A 19,254-nucleotide genomic window follows, 5' to 3' on the forward strand; every position below is an offset into this window, starting at 1 on the left:
AGGCACTATTATTGTCACTATATATGACAGTTAGGATATCTCCTTAGTAGGGTTGCAATAGTCCATGAATTTACAATAAATTACATGGTTTTCCCAAAATCCTGGTTGGAGGTTTCCCTGTGTCAGGAAGGAATAAGCAGGAAATCCTGAATCCTCAAACCATGATTTTTGGATAACCAGGGAATTTATTGAAAGTTACTGGAATTTTGCAACACTACTCATTAGGTACCCAGCGGTGTATCACATTCCCACCATTAGTAAGTCTCAATGCATTGAAGTATGCATGTCACTGTGTATTTATTCCTTCTGTCACTATGTCTATTTTTGATGTTTAACTCTGCATTGTTGGAAAAGGACCCATAAGTAAGCATTTCACTGTTAGTCTACACCTGTTGTTCACGAAGCATGTGACAAATAAAATATGATTAGATGTTGACGAAGCCTCCTCTGTCTCTACCTTCAACTGCCATGTTGTGGCGCCAATACTCTTCCTCTAAAGGGGGATTTCTTATGGATAGTGGAATGGTCCATCTAAACTGTTCACCGGTCTTCCTCATTAATGTGCAGATAGGTAGAGATGTTTATAAAAACACTTTTAGCATATTCACTTTCGCTTATAGACTGTATGTCTAATTTCAAGAATTCAAGGTTCATTTGTTTCATAAGGTTCATTTAGGGGTACATTCTTAGAGAACTGCTAAACATTTTGCCCACAATTATAGGGAAAAAAGTGACAGTTCAATAAAAAGTGTCTCTTTATTATTAATGGGTGGTCCCGGGTTCAATCCCCGGGACCACCCATACGTAAAAATGTATGCACACATGACTGTAAGTCACTTTGGATAAAGCATCTGCTAAATGGCATATTATATTATATAGGGCTACATTCTTGGAGAACTACTATACATTTTGCCAAAAAAAGTGACAGTTCAATAAAAAGTGTTTCTTTATTATTAAAAACAATGAGTTCAGCCTTTGAGCCTTCATTAGGGCCAAGCACCTTGGTTGGACTGCAAATAGCAACAGACTGTATACTTCTATTTTGCATACTTTTATTTTGCATGTCGGTTAGAGTCAAAGTAAGTGAACACATCTCAGTGAGCTGTTGTGTGCGAACCATCCCTCATGTTTGGCATCAGCGGAGGGTTCTCAGGATGTACACTGACTGGTAACAGTGAGTGAAGGGCTGACATGGCTCGTCTGCCCTTTTTATGTGCACATGATCTGGCTCCTCTTAGCTGCCCAGGTGACGGTGACCCAGCTGAACCTGGTGTCCCACAGCGTGGTGGCTGCTCCCTACCAGTGGGAGTACCCCTACCTGCTCAGTATCATCCCCTCCCTCTTCAGCTTCATGGCCCTGCCCAAAAACAACATCAGCTACCTGGTGATCTCCATGACCAGTGCTGGGTTCTTCTGCATAGCGCCGCTCATCTACGGGGGTGTGGAGATGTTCCCGGTTGTGAATCCAATGTTTTTAGATTTGTGGGTGAAGTAGTGAAGGACTGTACACTTCAGGAGGAAGGAGATATTACTGGGACCTCCCCATGACTAGGTCAGGGCATGATGTGGCCTTAATGAGAGGAGCCTTCCTGAACTGTAAAGGAACAGGGAAAGGGTTCAGAGAAGGGAAGAGCAGTGGTCAGATTGAGCCCATATGGTTGTGTGCTGGTGTCAATGCACATGTTCATGTTGACAGTACTCAACAATTCAATTGTTTCTAAATGACATGTACATTGTTAAATAACAATAAAATGGGTATGCTGCGGCAGCTTTGCATCTATTGTCTATTTCATTAATTACATGAATTAATCACAACAATGTAAAGGCACCATTTGTCATCTCTGCAGTTGGGTTAATCTTTCCTATTACCATGGTTCCTTTAGAAACAAGTGCCTTTCATTGGAACTGTTTACTCTCAGTATACGATGAGCTTTGTGTTACATGCACCTCAGCATAGTACCTATGCTCTAGAACAGCCTTTCCCATTTTGGTTTTTGTTCTAGCACTACATAGCTGATTCAAATAACCAAACCTTGACGATGAGTTGGTTATTTGAATTAACTGTGTAGTGCTAGTGCAAAAACCAAAACATGCACCCAGGTAGGCCCCAGGACCGAGTTTGGGAAACCTTGTTCAAGAGAAGTCTACCGTCTAGTGCCCTCAAATTCTAATCCAGACCTCCAAGCCAGTTCCATTGCTTTTCAAAAATATTATTCCCCTCTAATCAGGAAATCTAATTACACCTGCTCTAGTGGAACAAAGTTGTTCTGTTTACCGAAACATGTACTGTACCTTCCCAGCTGCAACCAAGAATGTTTTGCATAGAGATAATTCTATTGGTTGACTGGTCCTCACAGGTGAAGAACAGAGCAGCATAAGACCAAAAGACGTCCTAATAATGTTCAGTCTGCTTACACTGCATGCCAGGAAACAGCAGAGATGAAGGAGCTATGGATTATGGCTGTCTTTGCTACAGGTAAGACTTGCACTACATTTGAATTATTCAGGGTGATTTAAGATGTTCAGATGTACACTGAGTGGACAAAACATTAAGAACACATGCCCTTTCCATGACATACGGTGCTTTCGGAAAGTATTCAGACCCCTTAACTTTTTTCACATTTTGTTACGTTACAGCCTTATTCTAAAATCGATTAAATTGTTTTTGTTCTTCATCAATATACACACAATACCACATAATGACAAAGCAAAAACAGGTTTTTAGACATTTTTGCTGATTAATAAAAAATAAAAAACTGAAATATTATTTTTACTTAAGTATTCAGACCCTTTACTCAGTACTTTGTTAAAACACCTTAGCCAGATATTACAGCATCGAGTCTTAGGTATGACGCTACAAGCTTGGCACACCTGTATTTGGGGAGTTATTCCATTCTTCTCTGCAGATCCTCTCAAGTTCTGTCAATTTGGAAGGGGAGCATTTCTGTACAGCTATTTTCAGGTCTCTCCAGAGATGTTCGATCGGGCTCTGTCCGGGCTCTGGCTGGGCCACTCAAGGATATTCAGAGACTTGTCCCAAAGCAACTCCTGCATTGTCTTGGCTGTGTGCTTAGGGTCGTTATCTGCTTGTAAGGTGAACCTTCACCCCAGTCTGAGGTCCTGAATGCTCTGGAGCAAGTTATCATCAAGGATCTCTCTGTACTTTGCTCCGTTCATCTTTGCCTCGATCCTGACTAGTCTCCCTGCCGCTGAAAAACTCAATATTAGGAAGGTGTTCCTAATGTTTGATATACTCAGTGTTTGATGCTGTTGTTATGTTTCTCGTATGATTGAGAATTGTCTACGAAAATTGCTTTCACTTCAGATGTGCAAAAATGTATGACGCATTTAACTTATCAATTGAGTATTACCAATTTATGACTTTACCGTTTTTACAGTTTGGTTTATGAATTTTAAAGTTTGGTTTATAGACAATGATTGACTGATGTTTTGTCTGTTTGCTGCGAGGGATACAATAACATCAATAAAGACATTGTTTCAGAGTTTATTTTTATCCAAACTCTATTTAGATTTACTGTTAAGCTGTTTACATACTGTGAATAGACTACTGTCAGGTCTCAGATACAGTTGATAACAGAGTAGCTTTTGCTATCAAATGTCTACCGTTTATTGGCAGTGATAAAGACTTCTTTCTCTCATAAAGTACAGTAGAAAACATTTCTACACTGGTGCAGAAACACAATGAAACTGGAACAACATGGATCATCTGCTATGCTTATAGCAATTGACACTATGTACCCTTGTTTATGTGGTTTACTGAGGTAAATATTTTTTGGGGGGCAGTCTCTTTGCTTCACAGGGATCTCACCACATCCTCTGCCATTCCAACCACCATTGACATAACTACTCCAGCTACTGCTGCCCCTACCTCTACCCCTATCACCAGTACCACTCTCCCCACCACCTCTACCCCTACCCCCAAAACCACCTCTCCCACCACCAATTTTCCAACCACCTCTCCCACCACCTCTCCCACCACCTCTCCCACCACAACCCCTCCTCTGGTCTGTATCAATGGTGGTGAGCTGCAGAGTGGAGTCTGTATCTGTCCTGATGAGTGGACCGGAGAGACCTGTTCAGAGGGTAAATCCACACACTTACACTATACCTAACCCTGGATCTCACATTCAGAGTCCACAACACTATTCCTTGGATCTCACATTCAGAATGAATATTTCATGTTTAGTCATACATTTGGTCCATGTTGAAATGTATTTTACTTCGATAGAGAATTTCTGCATTTCAACCATCAAGGATGGATTCTCCTTCCCAAGAACAATGGTTGACTTGTCTGCTTATTCAAAAGAGGAGTGTGGTGAGAATACAGCCAGTGGTATGTTACTTTTATTCACCTAAACTGACAAAATGTATTATTCTGTTACAGTCCAAATTAATGGTGTATAAGGTAACACAAAATCTTGAGTATCTTTTTATATTGGTTCCTCCAGCCGGATTACCAGCTGCCTTCGCAAAATGTTCGAATGACATTGGATCTCCGATGTTTGGTTATCCTGTGGAGTTGGACTGTGAATTGACCCTCAGTGACATTCAAGGAAATGTAAGTCAATATAATTTTTTATTTATGATCCTGATTTATGACAAGTCTCAATTTTGCGTTCTTCTTTCTTTGGGTCAGTTACAGTTATCATTATGAGGAGTGGATCTTACAGTTTGAAGATCAGTAACAACTGGCTTTTACCTTCAGCTCATGTATTCTGTTCCTTTATTCTGCTTAACAGTGGATGAGGAACATTCTTTTATTTATTTCTTGTGTTTTACATTACATTTAGTCATTTAGCAGACACTCTTATCCAGAGTGACTTACAGTAGTGAGTGTATACATTTTCATACTGGTCCCCCGTGGGAATCGAACCCACAACCCTGGCGTTGCAATTGCCCTGCTCTACCAACTGAGCCACATAGTTAGTATTGTCAATTTTAATATCCAAATATACTCACAGTTCAACATGTTCCTGCCACTTATACAAAAACAATACAATACTACACTAAATAAAAATCATTCTCTCTCCCTATTCAGATCTCCAGCAGTTCAGGTGATTTAGAAGACCTAGCCTTCAGTACTCAGATCCTGACCTCCCAACCAGAGCGGCTATCAGCTGACAACATCACCACAGCAGCTCAGATAGCTAACACTCTGCTTCTGTCTGTAAATATCACAGAGGTATAACATGTTTTGGAATCAAGTTGTGTCTATGACATGTTCTGGAGAGAAACGTGAGGTTGTTATTGCAGTGATTTGAACACTTGTGGGTAATTCCCTGGTTTTGATTATGTTGCAGGATATCGCAGTGGCAGCTGTAACTACCATCAGTCAGCTGCTGAATGCCAGGAAGGAGAGTGCAAAGCAGAGAGACGCTGTCCAGAGGTGTGTGTGTGTGTTTCTGCATATGTTTGAGTTTATGTGTGTACGTGTGTCTCTGTGCGTGTCTGCATGGGTGCATGTAAACTAATGTTTTTCTGTGTTTCTCGCCCAGCCTCACAGAGACCCTGGAGAAGTTTTCCCTGGACCAGCAGAGTAACGTGTCCTTGGTGGTTCAGCCCAACCTGGTAGTCCAGTCTGTCCAAGTACCAAGTGACACAGTAGGGATCCAGTTTACTGCTCCGACTGGTGGGTGGGACTGCTAGTGAACCTACATACTGGCATTTAAAGTGATAGTTTATACAGTGGGGAGAACAAGTATTTGATACTCTGCCGATTTTGCAGGTTTTCCTACTTACAAAGCATATAGAGGTCTGTAATTTTTATCATAGGTACACTTCAACTGTGAGAGACGGAATCTAAAACAAAAATCCAGAAAATCACATTGTATGATTTTTAAGTAATTTATTAGCATTTTATTGCATAAGATAAGTATCTGATAAATCAGAAAAGCAGAACTTAATATTTGGTACAGAAACCTTTGTTTGCAATTATAGAGATCATACGTTTCCTGTAGGTCTTGACCAGGTTTGCACACACTGCAGCAGGGATTTTGGCCCACTCCTCCATACAGACCTTCTCCAGATCCTTCAGGTTTCGGGGCTGTCGCTGGGCAATACAGACTTTCCCCTCCCTCCAAAGATTTTCTATTGGACTCAGGTCTGGAGACTGGCTAGGCCACTCCAGGACCTTGAGATGCTTCTTACGGAGCCACTCCTTAGTTGCCCTGGCTGTGTGTTTCGGGTCGTTGTCATGCTGGAAGACCCAGCCACGACCCATCTTCAATGCTCTTACTGATGGAAGGAGGTTGTTGGCCATGATCTCGCGATACATGGCCCCATCCATCCTCCCTCAATACGGTGCAGTCGTCCTGTCCCCTTTGCAGAAAAGCATCCCCAAAGAATGATGTTTCCGCCTCCATGCTTCACGGTTGGGATGGTGTTCTTGGGGTTGTACTCATCCTTCTTCTTCCTCCAAACACGGCGAGTGGAGTTTAGACCAAAAGCTCAATTTTTGTCTCATCAGACCACATTACCTTCTCCCATTCCTCCTGTGGATCATCCAGATGGTCATTGGAAAACTTCAGACGGGCCTGGACATGCGCTGGCTTGAGCAGGGGGACCTTGCGTGCGCTGCAGGATTTTTTATCCATGACGGCATGGTGTGTTACTAATGGTTTTCTTTGAGACTGTGGTCCCAGCTCTCTTCAGGTCATTGACTAGGTCCAGCCGTGTAGTTCTGGGCTGATCCCACACCTTCCTCATGATCATTGATGCCCCACGAGGTGAGATCTTGCATGGAGCCCCAGACCGCGGGTGATTGACCGTCATCTTGAACTTCTTCCATTTTCTAATAATTGCGCCAACAGTTGTTGCCTTCTCACCAAGCTGCTTGCCTATTGTCCGTAGCCCAGCCTTGTGCAGGTTTACAATTGTATCCCTGATGTCCTTACACAACTCTCTGGTGTTGGCCATTGTGGAGAGGTTGGAGTCTGTTTGATTGAGGGTGTGGACAGGTGTCTTTTATACAGGTAACGAGTTCAAACAGGTGCCGTTAATACAGGTAATGAGTGGAGAACAGGAGGGCTTCTTAAAGAAAAACTAACAGGTCTGTGAGAGCCGGAATTCTTACTGGTTGGTAGGTGATCAAATACTTATGTCATGCAATAAAATGCAAATTAATTACTTAAAAATCATACAATGTGATTATCTGGATTTTTGTTTTAGATTCCGTCTCTCACAGTTGAAGTGTACCTATGATAAAAACTACAGACCTCTACATGCTTTGTAAGTAGGAAAACCTGCAAAATCGGCAGTGTATCAAATACTTGTTCTCCCCACTGTATCTGTGTTAACAGACTGGTTAAACTTCTTAAAATCTTATTTTTCATATGTTCCTCCTCTACTGTTGGTCAATAAGGTTTGGTATGGATTTGATTTGTTGTACTACAGACAAGTACAGAACAGTGGAGGCTGCTGAGGGGAGGACGGCTCATAATAATGGCTGGAATGGAGCGAATGGAATGGCATAAAACACATGGAAACCATGGAAACCACGTGTTTGATGTATTTGATACCTTTCCACTGATTCCGCTCCAGCCGTTACCATGAACCCGTCCTCCCCAATTAAGGTGCCACCAACCTCCTGTGGTACAGAAGGAACACTATATTGTTCAGCTTTAAATTTCTAAATCAAATTAATCTCCTCCAGGAAGATCTGGTAATTTTGTGGCCAACAGAATGAATCTCATTTATAATACCTCTGAACTGAGAGCTAACAAAGGAGGTGCTACCGATGTCCAGATTGTTATCAAATTCCCACCAGGTGAGCCAATGTTGGTATAATTACAAACATAGTGTATAAACTCAAGCTTCAATTCCCTTATACAGCTTTCACCAAGAGTGCTTAACTGCTCTTTGTGTATATGAAGTCCTGATATGAACAACAATCTCTCTCTTTCTCTCCCACCTCTCTCTCTTTCTCACTTTCTCCCTCTCTCTCCCCTCTTTCTCCTTCACTCCACTCAGTTTTACGTAGTAAAAACAAAAACAACTCCATTGGTTTTGTGCTCTACCAAAATGACCAGTTCTTCAGGTCCAGGACTTTCAGAGCTTCTTCAGGAACCAGCAGAAGGGTAATCTCTGCTAACCTTGGACAAGTGTCTGGGCTGCATGTTGAGATGCTCTTCAAGCCCACAGTAAGATTTCTATTAGAATCGGTAAACGCATAGTGGTCCAAATTCTCTGGGAAATTTAATGGGAAGTTTTCCATTATGTACAGTACATTCGGAAAGTATTCAGACCCATTCACTTTTTCAACATTTTGTTACGTTACAGCCTTATTCTAAAATTGATTAAATGATTTTTTTCCTCATCAATCTACACACAATACCCCATAATGACAAAGCAAAAACAGGTTTTTAGAAATGTTTGTACATTCATTAAAAATAAAAAAATGAAATATGACATTTACATAAGTATTCAGACCCTGTACTCAGTACTTTGTTGAAGCACCTTTGGCAGCGATTACAGCCTTGAGTATTCTTGGGCATGACGCTGCAAGCTTGGCACACCTGTATTTGGGAAGTTTCTCCCATTCTTCTCTACAAATCCTCTCAAGCTCTGTCAGGTTGGATGGGGAGCGTCGCTGCACAGCTATTTTCAGGTCTCTCCAGAGATGTTAGATCGGGTTCAAGTCCGGGCTGGGCCACTCAAGGACATCCAGAGACTTTTCCGGTAGCCACTCCTGCATTGTCTTGGCTGTGTGCTTAGGGTCGTTGTCCTGTTGGAAGGTGAACCTTCGCCCCAGTCTGAGGTCCTGAGCGCTCTGGAGCAGGTTTTCATCAAGGATCTCTCTGTACTTTGCTCCGTTCAACTTTCCCTCAATCCTGACTAGTCACACTGCCGCTGAAAAACATCCCCACAGCATGATGCTGCCACCACCATGCTTCACCGTAGGGATGGTGCCAGTTTTCCTCCAGACGTGACGCCTGGCATTCAGGCCAAAGGGTTCAATCTTGGTTTCATCAGACCAGAGAATCTTGTTTCTCATGGTCTTAGAGTCCTTTAGGTGCATTTTGGCAAACTCCAAGCGGGCTGTCATGTGCCTTTTACTGAGAAGTGGCTTCTGTCTGGCCACTCTACCATAAAGGTCAGATTGGTGGAGTGGTGCAGAGATGGTTGTCCTTCTGGAAGGTTCTCCCATCTCCACAGAGGAACTCTGGCGCTCCCTGACCAAGGCCCTTCTCCCCGATTGCTCAGTTTGGCTGGGCGGCCAGCTCTATGAAGAGTCTCTATGGTTCCAAACTTCTTCCATTTAAGAATGATGGAGGCCACTGTGTTCTTGGGGACATTCAATGCTGCAGACATTTTTTGATACCCTTCCCCAGATATGTGCCTCGACACAATCCTGTCTCGGAGCTCTACGGACAATTCCTTCGACCTCATGGCTTGGTTTTTGCTCTGACATTCACTGTCAACTGTGGGACCTCATATAGACAGGTGTGTGCCTTTCCAAATCATGTCCAATTAAAAGAATGTACCACAAGTGGATCCCAATCAAGTTGTAGAAACATCTCAAGGATGATCAATGGAAACAGGATGCACCTGAGCTCAATTTCACGTATCATAGAAAAGGGTCTAAATACTTATGTAAATAAGATATTTCTGTTTTTTCTAAAAACCTGTTTTCGTTTTGTCATTATGGGGTATTGTGTTTAGATTGCTGAGGATCTATTTGTTATTTAATCAATTTTAGAAGAAGGCTGTAACGCCAAAAAAATGTGGAAAAAGTCAACGGGTCTGAATACTTTTCGAATGCACTGTAGGTCACGTGTCAAACTCATTGCACGGAGTACGTGATTGATAATTAAGGTCACTGGTTAGTAAAAAACTCCCCTCATCTGATTGTCTAGGTCTTAATTGAAAAGAAAAAACAAAAACCAGCAGACACTAGGCCCTCCATTGAATGAGTTTGACACCCCTGATCTAAGTTATCCATTGACGCTTATCCGCCACAATGAAAAAGGAAGCATATTTTGGCCAGTGAACAAGGAAGCATATGTTGTCTTGTATATAATATGATCTATCATAATTGAAACTTCTTCTTTCCCACATTTAAGTAATGACCTATTATATTTCACAATTGACTTAATTAAAAAAAATTTATGAGGAATTTTGTGAATGCATGTCTTTTGCTGAAGTATTACAGAGAGTTTGTTTCTGTTCTCACTTCTCAGGCTGTCCCCAAGGCCTCCCTCTATGACTTTGCCTGCGTGTGGTGGAACTACACGTTGAAAGACTGGAGCACCTCTGGCTGCTCCAAAGTCAACCACTCAGAAGACGGCCTGCGATGTTTCTGTAATCACACCACTAACTTCGCTGTGCTTATGGTGAGTAGCTAGCTGCCTTCATCTCCCTTTAACTGACCACACTCTGACCTATGGAAGGGGTTCCCAAACGTTATTGGCCCACAACCCTGTTTTGATATCTGAAAATTCTCATGACCCAAACCATGTGAATTTTCTTTTGTAATTAAGAGCCAATGTTTACTTTTTTATATGGGTTATGACAATCAATTGCAAAACATTCAGTATTTCTGATTGTCTTCTCAACTCACCATCACATACTTTTAATGTGGGGCTATGACAGTCAATAGCAAATTGGTCTGACATAATGTCTCTTATCTCATCACCACTAATGAGATGATGAGATCAGAGACATGATGCATGTCGCATTGGAGCTTCTCAAAGTCAGGGGGTGTGGTTGACAGTGCCCACCTCATCTCTGCTGTCACTTCCAACCTGGATCGATATTTGGTTCTAATGCAGACGAGTGCACTAAATCCAGCCTCACACAGATATGAGCTGGCAAAGGGTACCATGAGTTTTAATGCTCGGAGGTAGACGGCAGGGTATTCCCTTTGAGTCAGGAACCAAAATGCGTTATCTGCAGCATTCGGTCATATGACGGCTCGATAAGCTTTCGATTTCACTTACAGGCATGTCAACTGAGGCAGGATCACAGTCAAACAGATTTCTCTCCAATAAGAAATCTTTCCTCTGAATCAACTGATTCGGTCACTCATCTGTAGAATGTTTTTAGTATTTCCCCTGCATGCTTTCGTTCAGTTCGTTCAGTTTCCCAAATTTGTCAGTTACATATGCAAGGGGACACATTTTATTTTCATTACACAGAAAGTCAACAAAGTCTGTCTGTTTATTTGCCCACCATTCAATCCCATGGAATCTGTTTTTCTTCAGTATAGCCATGCAGCGCATCCTCTGTACAGTTTCATGCTCTATATGTCCTCGTGAATAGCATCCCTCGACATGTAGCGAACAAAAGTAAATGAATGGGCATCTCGGCCCTCAGAACTAACTTCCATTTGGAAAGCTGGAGAGTTTTTTAGTGGTTCAGTAGGTTTCATATTGATTGCTAGCTATAGCATTAATTCTTACTTTTACAGTGTTTTCTGACAAAGGTATTGATGTGAGTTTATGTGACTCGGCCTCCCCACACCTTGTTTTCACCATATCGATTGTGGCGGTAATATCTCTGAAATAGTGTGTGGGTTCATTCTGTAGTTGGCCTAGCCGTTCACCTGGGAATAGGATGACGTCCCACATTTTGGCCCTTTATCAAGCAACTAAACAATCATGTCCCGCATTTTATCAACAAATTCAAACACCACCAATTTGAGAACATCGTTGATTTGTCCAGTATTTGTCATGAGCCCTCTCACTCCACCGGGTTACCACCTTAATTTGTTTCCACTCTGCTCACCACTCTCTCTCTACTCAGCCTAATTAGCTCCACCTGTCCCTGCTCTGCTCGGCTCTAATTACTCTGCCAGCTGCGCTGCATTACCCACTAACCTCTCCCAGTATTTATAGCCCTGTCTTTCAGCTCTCCTTTGTCAGATCGTCTGCAAAGCTCACACCCCGGAACCTGTGTGCTCGCGCTTCTGGCTCACCCCTGTTTTGTGACCCCCGGACCTGCCTGATTCCTGGATACTCTTCTGCCCCAGGAAAACCAGACCTGCTTTCTGCCATTACGACTCCTGACTACTCTTCGACCCCCGGTAACTCTGACCAGCCTTCTGTCTTGCTACAACGTATTTGGATTTCCCTTGAACTGTACTTCTGCCTGTTTTCATCCGCCCGTTGTGTCTGTGTTTCCTCCCCCAGGACTTCTGGACCACCAACCACCGGCGTCATCGGACGCATCGCTGCCACTGGGGGAGGCACAGACCCAGCACATCGGACGGGATAACCCCTGGAGCCTTCACTCACTCCCTACATCCCTTTCCCCTTAAGTTTAAATAAACTTTCTGGTGTGACGCAATTGTGGTCCTCTTGTCGTCTGTCTGAACCGTGACAGTACGATCTGACCATTATGGACTCAGCGCACACTTCCCCCGACATGGAAACCGAAGAACCTGAGCAACCCACCGCCATGCTACGCCTGGAACACACTGAGAGAGAGCTAGGCCGCATGAGCGGCGACATCACCTCTCTGCTTCAGGTCGGCCACCAACAGCATCAGCAGTTCCAGCAGCACCAGCAGCAGTCCCAGCAGCAGCAACAACAACTCGCCATGATCATCCAACTCTCACCAACCTTACCCCAGCCAGTCTGCCCACCAGCCCTGCCTCCGAGTTACCTGCCCCGGTCATTGCAGCCGCTGCCCCGGAACCCAAGATTGGAAACCCCGAGCGGTTCAACGGCGATTCTACCCAGGTCCGGCCATTCCTGACTAGTTGCCGACTTCAGTTCTCCTTGCAGCCAAGGACCTTCGCCACGGAGGGGGCTAAGGTCGGGTATGCCATCACTCACCTGACGGGCCGAGCCCGACTCTGGGGAACAGCAGAGTTCGAACGTCAAACCCCCGCATGTGCAACCTTCGACCTGTTTGCTGAGGAGATGCTGAAGGTGTTTGACCTGGATTCACCCACCGCAGAGGCGTCTCGTGAACTGTTCAGTATTCGACAAGGCAGACGTACAGTCGCAGACCATTCCATCGACTTCCGAACCCTGGCTAGACGAAGTTCTTGGAACACACCATCGTTGGTGGACGCGTTCTTCCATAGTTTGGCTGACTATATCAAGGACGAGTTGGTCTCCCATGAACTGCCTTCCACTCTTGATGAAGCCATCGCACTGACTGTCAGGATCGACAGAAGGATACAGACCCGTCGCCGTGAGAGGGGGCGCCAAGGTCCACCTACTACCGGCATTCGGAGAGATCCGACTGGGCTCCTGTCATCTACTGCCACTCACCCAGGTCAGCTTGATCAGTCTGAGCCTATGGAGATTGGGCGAGCCTCTCTCACTCCTGCAGAGCGCCAGCGACGCTTCACCTCAAACCTCTGCCTCTATTGTGGAGGTGATGGACATCGTGTGGTAACCTGCCCTTTAAAGGGCCGAAGCTCACCGGGCATAGGGGGAGTCCGGTTGAGTTCAATGACCATCCAGTCCTCCGACCGCAAACCCCTGCTGCAAGTTCACCTCCGCCTCTCTGACTCAACTCACACCCTGGCTGCTCTGGTGGATTCTGGCGCCGAAGCCAACATAATGGACATCAAGCTGGCACGCCAACTGGGACTGGAGAACCTCCGTTTGACACCTCCTATTCCTGCCCGGGCACTGGACGGACACTTACTCGGATCGGTCACTCATGTCACGGCCCCGGTCTCGATGGGTCTGTCCGGAAACCATCAAGAAACTATCCAGTTTCACCTGCTCCCCTCTCCAGGCCAACCCCTCATCCTGGGTTACCCATGGCTCCGCCGGCACAACCCTCAGCTCGACTGGGTGACCGGGGTGATCAGGGAGTGGGGAGAGGACTGCCACCGAACCTGCCTGCTTGCTGCCGCACTACCCCCTCGGCCAGTACCTACTAACTCCGCTCCTGACCTCTCCAATGTCCCAGAATGCTACCATGGTCTCAGAGAGGTGTTTAACAAAGCTAGAGCCACACTCCTCAGATCCGTTGCCAGCTACACTACCGGGGCCAACCGTCGGAGAATTCCTGCTCCCACCTACCAGGTTGGTCAAAGGGTGTGGTTGTCATCGAAGAACCTGCCACTCAGGGTGGAGTCGCAGAAGCTGGCACCTCGGTTCATTGGCCCATTCCCTATCATAAGAGTGATTAGCCCAACTGCTGTCCGGCTCCAACTGCCTGATTCCCTGAGGGTGCACCCCACGTTCCATGTGTCTAAGATTAAGCCCATCCATGAGAGTCCGCTGGTCCCTGCTGCGCCTGGTCCTCCTCCTCCACGGCTCGTCGATGGTGGTCTGGTTTACACCGTCCGCCGCCTGCTTCGGTCCAGACGGAGGGGTAGGGGTCTCCAGTACCTCATTGACTGGGAGGGCTATGGACCTGAGGAAAGGACCTGGGTGCCAGCTAGTCGGATTGTGGATAGGACTCTCATCACCGCTTTCCACCAACGGCATCCTGATCAACCTGCAATCCGTAGGGGCCGCCCCAGAGGGATCCCTAACCGTCCTGCCCGCTCGGCTTCCTGTCCTGTGCCTGATCCTGTCTCGGGACCTGTCCCATCTCCCGACCACGGCCCTCCGGCTTCCTCCGAGGATGAGGACGTTCGCTGGACCGTTCGGAGGAGTTCCTAGCCCTCCTCCGGCTCCCCTCCTCCCGCCCGGCGTGGTGTTGCTCTTGGGACTTCTGGGGCCGTCCCTTGGGGGGGTTCTGTCATGAGCCCTCTCACTCCACCGGGTTACCACCTTAATTTGTTTCCACTCTGCTCACCACTCTCTCTCTACTCAGCCTAATTAGCTCCACCTGTCCCTGCTCTGCTCGGCTCTAATTACTCTGCCAGCTGCGCTGCATTACCCACTAACCTCTCCCAGTATTTATAGCCCTGTCTTTCAGCTCTCCTTTGTCAGATCGTCTGCAAAGCTCACACCCGAACCTGTGTGCTCGCGCTTCTGGCTCACCCCTGTTTTGTGACCCCGGACCTGCCTGATTCCTGGATACTCTTCTGCCCCAGGAAAACCAGACCTGCTTTCTGCCATTACGACTCCTGACTACTCTTCGACCCGGTAACTCTGACCAGCCTTCTGTCTTGCTACAACGTATTTGGATTTCCCTTGAACTGTACTTCTGCCTGTTTTCATCCGCCCGTTGTGTCTGTGTTTCCTCCCCCCAGGACTTCTGGACCACCAACCACCGGCGTCATCGGACGATCGCTGCCACTGGGGGGAGGCACAGACCCAGCACATCGGACGGGATAACCCCTGGAGCCTTCACTCACTCCCCTACATCCCTTTCCCCTTAAGTTTAAATAAACTTTCTGGTGTGACGCAATTGTGGTCCTCTTGTCGTCTGTCTGAACCGTGACAGTATTTCAGTCAGACATTCCAACCTGTCTCTTGCAGTCACATTGCGCTCATGACAGTTAATTTCCACCTTGTTACTCACAGATTGTATAAAATATCTAATTGATTGGCTGCAAGTTCAACAATATCTCATAGTTAGGCCTCCTAACTGCTTACAAAAGAGCTAGAAAAGTAGGTAAATAGCCACATTAGACTGAAAGATATAATCAAAGCAGCAGGAAGTAGAGTGCTGAGGGTGTTGTAGCAGCCCCTGAGAAATCACAATGACAAAATAATAATAATACATATTTTCACTAAAGTAGTGCATTGGGCCTTTACTAGTCCTGTATTAGCAGACCGATATAACCGTTTTATAGTGCGGGCAAAAAAATTAAACATGAAGAATCAGCATTCCAATTGACAGTGATGATGCATTGGCCTATTTTGAAATTATGTATCGGGTAGGCTACACTGTCCCGCAAAATCATCCTGTTGTCCCGCATTTGTGTATTTTAAATGTGGTCATCTTAAGTGGGAATGATTCAAGTGCAACGGTCAAGTGAGGCCTTTTCCCATGATCTAAGGGAGCTCTCTGGTTGAATTTTATGTTTTAGATTTGAATCATTTTCATTTCAATTTTTAAGGTTAACCACATTACAATGATTTTGAGATAAAAAAAAACAATGTGGTATACCACAGCTTATCCTGACACATGAGGGAGATAACTTTATACAGTATGACTGTGAAAAACTTAGTGTTGAAATGTATTTTTTTATTTTCTTTCTACAGTCGTTCAGGAGGGATTTTAAATACGCTGATGCTCTAAACTGGATCACCACATTGGGATGCTCCATGTCCAGCATAGGGTTGAGTTTAACAATAACATTCCAGATCGTGACCCGGTAAGATCCTACAGGGTTCAAGAACCAATTAAAATATACAATAACGTTCCAGATCGTGACCCGGTAAGATCCTACAGGGTTCCATAACCAATTCAAAATATTGGGTGCATCTCAATAGTGTGAAGAAGCCCTTTGTCTGATCCAACATGACTTGATAGGTGAAACCATTATGAAACCCACTATTAATGAACCAACACATCCATAACTATGCATCTAACTTCCCTAACATCTATCACCTATCCCCAGGAAAAAACGCAAAACCAACCCAACGGTCCTCTTAGTGAGCATCTGCGTGTGTCTCCTGATCTTCACCCTCCTCTTCATGTTGGGAGTGGACAACCCTCATAAACAGCTGAAGAAACCTGAAATACAGGAGGACAACATTCTCCCTCGTCCGAACACACACAGAGCGGGACAGAGGCCCCTGTACTGCAGTCACAGTCCTGCTGCAGTACTTCCTGTTGGGGGACGTTCACCTGGAACACGCTGTACGCCACACATGTCTTCCTGATGATCAGAAACAGCCTGGCCACCAGCCCATCACACTTCACAGCCTGTACCGTGGCCATCGGATGGGGTAGGACAGCTTGGAGAAAAATAAAATATTTTGTTGTTTCAGAAGCTTTGGCTGGCATTAGAACTGGGTTCCTTGAACCAAAACGAATGCCGGGTTATATTTTCAGGCTCTAATAAGCCTGAAATAGAACTTAAAAGCAACTTGTATAGTGATGTTATGCCTTTAGAGGATGTATGTGTAGTATATAATATGTATATGTCTGCATGCTAATCTACCAGGACATAACAACAACATTCTCTGTCCTTTAGGACTGCCTGCGGTTGTGGTGGCCCTCACCTTAGGAATTAGTTATAGAGTGGATGATCCACTGGGTTACAGGCAGGAGGAATTGTGAGTCAATACCGTATTTTACAATACTATACTTTACTATACTGTACTGTACTTGAAAGAGAGCGACCCGGCTCGACGTATTTACTGGTTTGTGAACCACTGCATGGGCAGAGTGTGGGGTGCATGGGGACAATCTGATTGGCTGAAGCCACGAGCTGGAGGTGATGGATATCTCTCACGTGAACTGTACTGTATTGTACTATACTGTACTGTACTACCAATATCAATGTGGGGCAATTGCTGTTTAAAATGTTATAACTTATACGGTAAAAGGTTTTCCCTATCAATTTTCATATTGTATGCTTTTAACGATGGCAACGAGCAATTTAATAAGTTGTAAAAACGAAACGAATGATCCATTGTGTTGAACGGTTTCTTGTTTACTTATGCAATCCACCATGTTTACTTTATACCACGTTATTCAAATCACTGGTGTCCTGTTTTGTCTGTCAAATAGTCCCACTCTCTAACTCATTCATTTGTCCCCTCAGTTGCTGGCTTGCTGCCCTCGATCCAAACGGGAACTTTGACTTCAAGCTGCCAATGTTTTGGGGGTTCCTGATCCCTGTGGCGTTCATTCTTATCTTCAACATGGTGGTGTTGGTATATTTTGCAGTTACAACATCCAAGACCAACCCACATATAACCAGGTAACATTAATGGGGGCATTTTTGGGGGCACAAAGTGGAAAGTTGTAGTCATAAAGATCAGTCTTGATTTAAATGCCTACTAACGAGCTTGTTAATTTTGTATTGTCTTTCAATTAAAACTTTTTATAAATAAAATGCATGCTTTTTTTTTATTATTAATTCAGTCATTAGTAACCTATTCATACTATTTAATAAGCACCATGCTCCTAACCCACTCAGTCATTGGAAGCATACTGTTATTTTACCACAGCATTACAGCAGTCTATGACCGCAGTCTAAGCATGTTGGTTATATTTCCCAGTACAAGACACACATCGATGAAGAAGAAGTTCCTCAGTAGCTTTTCTCTGGCTGTGGTGCTCAGTCTCTCCTGGATCCTGGGCTATCTGTTGCTCATTACACAGAACCAGACCATGTACACCATACTCAACATCTCCTTCTGTGTACTCACCACCACTCAGGTAGTAAATGTATGCACTCACTACTGTAAGTCGCTCTGGATAAGAGAGTCTGCTAAATGACTCAAATGTTAAATATAAAGACTAGTGTACTATTGTACCACAGAATCCAGACATGATTGAAAACTATACAGCTACTAAACATTAATAAATTCCGCTGCTCTTTATGGAAACGCTACCTTTTGTTTGTCCTTTTGTGTTCCTGAAAATACTTGATAATGTCTTTGTGTTTTCGTTCCACAGGGCTTGCAGGTTTTCATTCTGTTCACAGCAAGAACAGCAATTGTCAAGAAAATGATGTCAAGTGCTTTGAAATCTGTCTCTAGCGCTAGAATCCCTCTTCACACCAAGAAGTTCAGTCTATGGCGAGGCGAGCAAAGTGAAAAAGTAGAATCATACACACAGCAGGACACTGATCTGTCATTTCCACCTTGTTCCTCACAGACATCTAACTGATGGGCTGCAAGTTCAACCTCTGTTGGAAAATATCTCATATACCGCCACTATTGCCAATAACATACAGTATAATACACACCATTTTGAATCAATGTATTTTACTGTGAATTCCCTCAAAGTTGTGTTGTCCAATGATTTTTTGGCTATGCACATACTGTATATACATACTGTATGTATTTTTGAAATAACTGTTTTGAATAAAACTGTGATTATTCTCTTTGAATCGAATGTTTGTTTCAGTATTTTTTTGGAGAAATTACACTACTTTACACAATATCTCAGAAAATATCTTTAGACAGTGTAGCCTAGGGATGTCCAACTACATAATTTTCCTGCGGGCCATGTTCGTTCTTTACAGAGGCCGCACTTTTAATGTATTAACCTTTTACTTCAGTGGGCTAAATCAGAGTCACACAGAGTGATTTTTGGTTGTCTTGTTAACAAATCTACTTTCAAACAAAAGTATACACCACACACACATGGTTATGGGCTTAAAAAGAAGAAGAAACATGTACAATGCCAGATATAGAGTTGAAATCTATGCCATTTTGAGTTTCCATCCAAATATTACACTTTATATAC

At 44.3% G+C, this 19,254-nt stretch overlaps 2 protein-coding genes across 2 annotated transcripts; both read left to right on the forward strand.

The window, feature by feature from the left end:
- The first annotated feature begins 991 nt into the window (after positions 1-991).
- On the forward strand, positions 992-1,770 carry LOC121547828 (protein jagunal homolog 1-B-like). The gene has a single exon (XM_041859265.2). The coding sequence runs from the start codon at positions 1,220-1,222 to the stop codon at positions 1,493-1,495; it is 276 nt and encodes a 91-aa protein (XP_041715199.1). The 5' UTR covers positions 992-1,219; the 3' UTR covers positions 1,496-1,770.
- A 3,542-nt stretch (positions 1,771-5,312) lies between these two features.
- Positions 5,313-18,733, forward strand: LOC121547897 (adhesion G-protein coupled receptor G7-like). Its single transcript, XM_045217264.1, has 12 exons — positions 5,313-5,407; positions 5,517-5,650; positions 7,673-7,786; positions 7,990-8,159; positions 10,200-10,352; positions 16,089-16,201; positions 16,448-16,621; positions 16,654-16,778; positions 17,027-17,108; positions 17,600-17,758; positions 18,060-18,228; positions 18,460-18,733. Exons 1-12 carry the CDS (start codon positions 5,313-5,315, stop codon positions 18,670-18,672), a joined length of 1,701 nt encoding a protein of 566 aa, XP_045073199.1. The 3' UTR covers positions 18,673-18,733.
- Positions 18,734-19,254: the final 521 nt, after the last annotated feature.

This window comes from Coregonus clupeaformis, unplaced genomic scaffold, assembly GCF_020615455.1.
Source record: "Coregonus clupeaformis isolate EN_2021a unplaced genomic scaffold, ASM2061545v1 scaf0987, whole genome shotgun sequence".
NCBI lineage: Eukaryota > Metazoa > Chordata > Actinopteri > Salmoniformes > Salmonidae > Coregonus > Coregonus clupeaformis.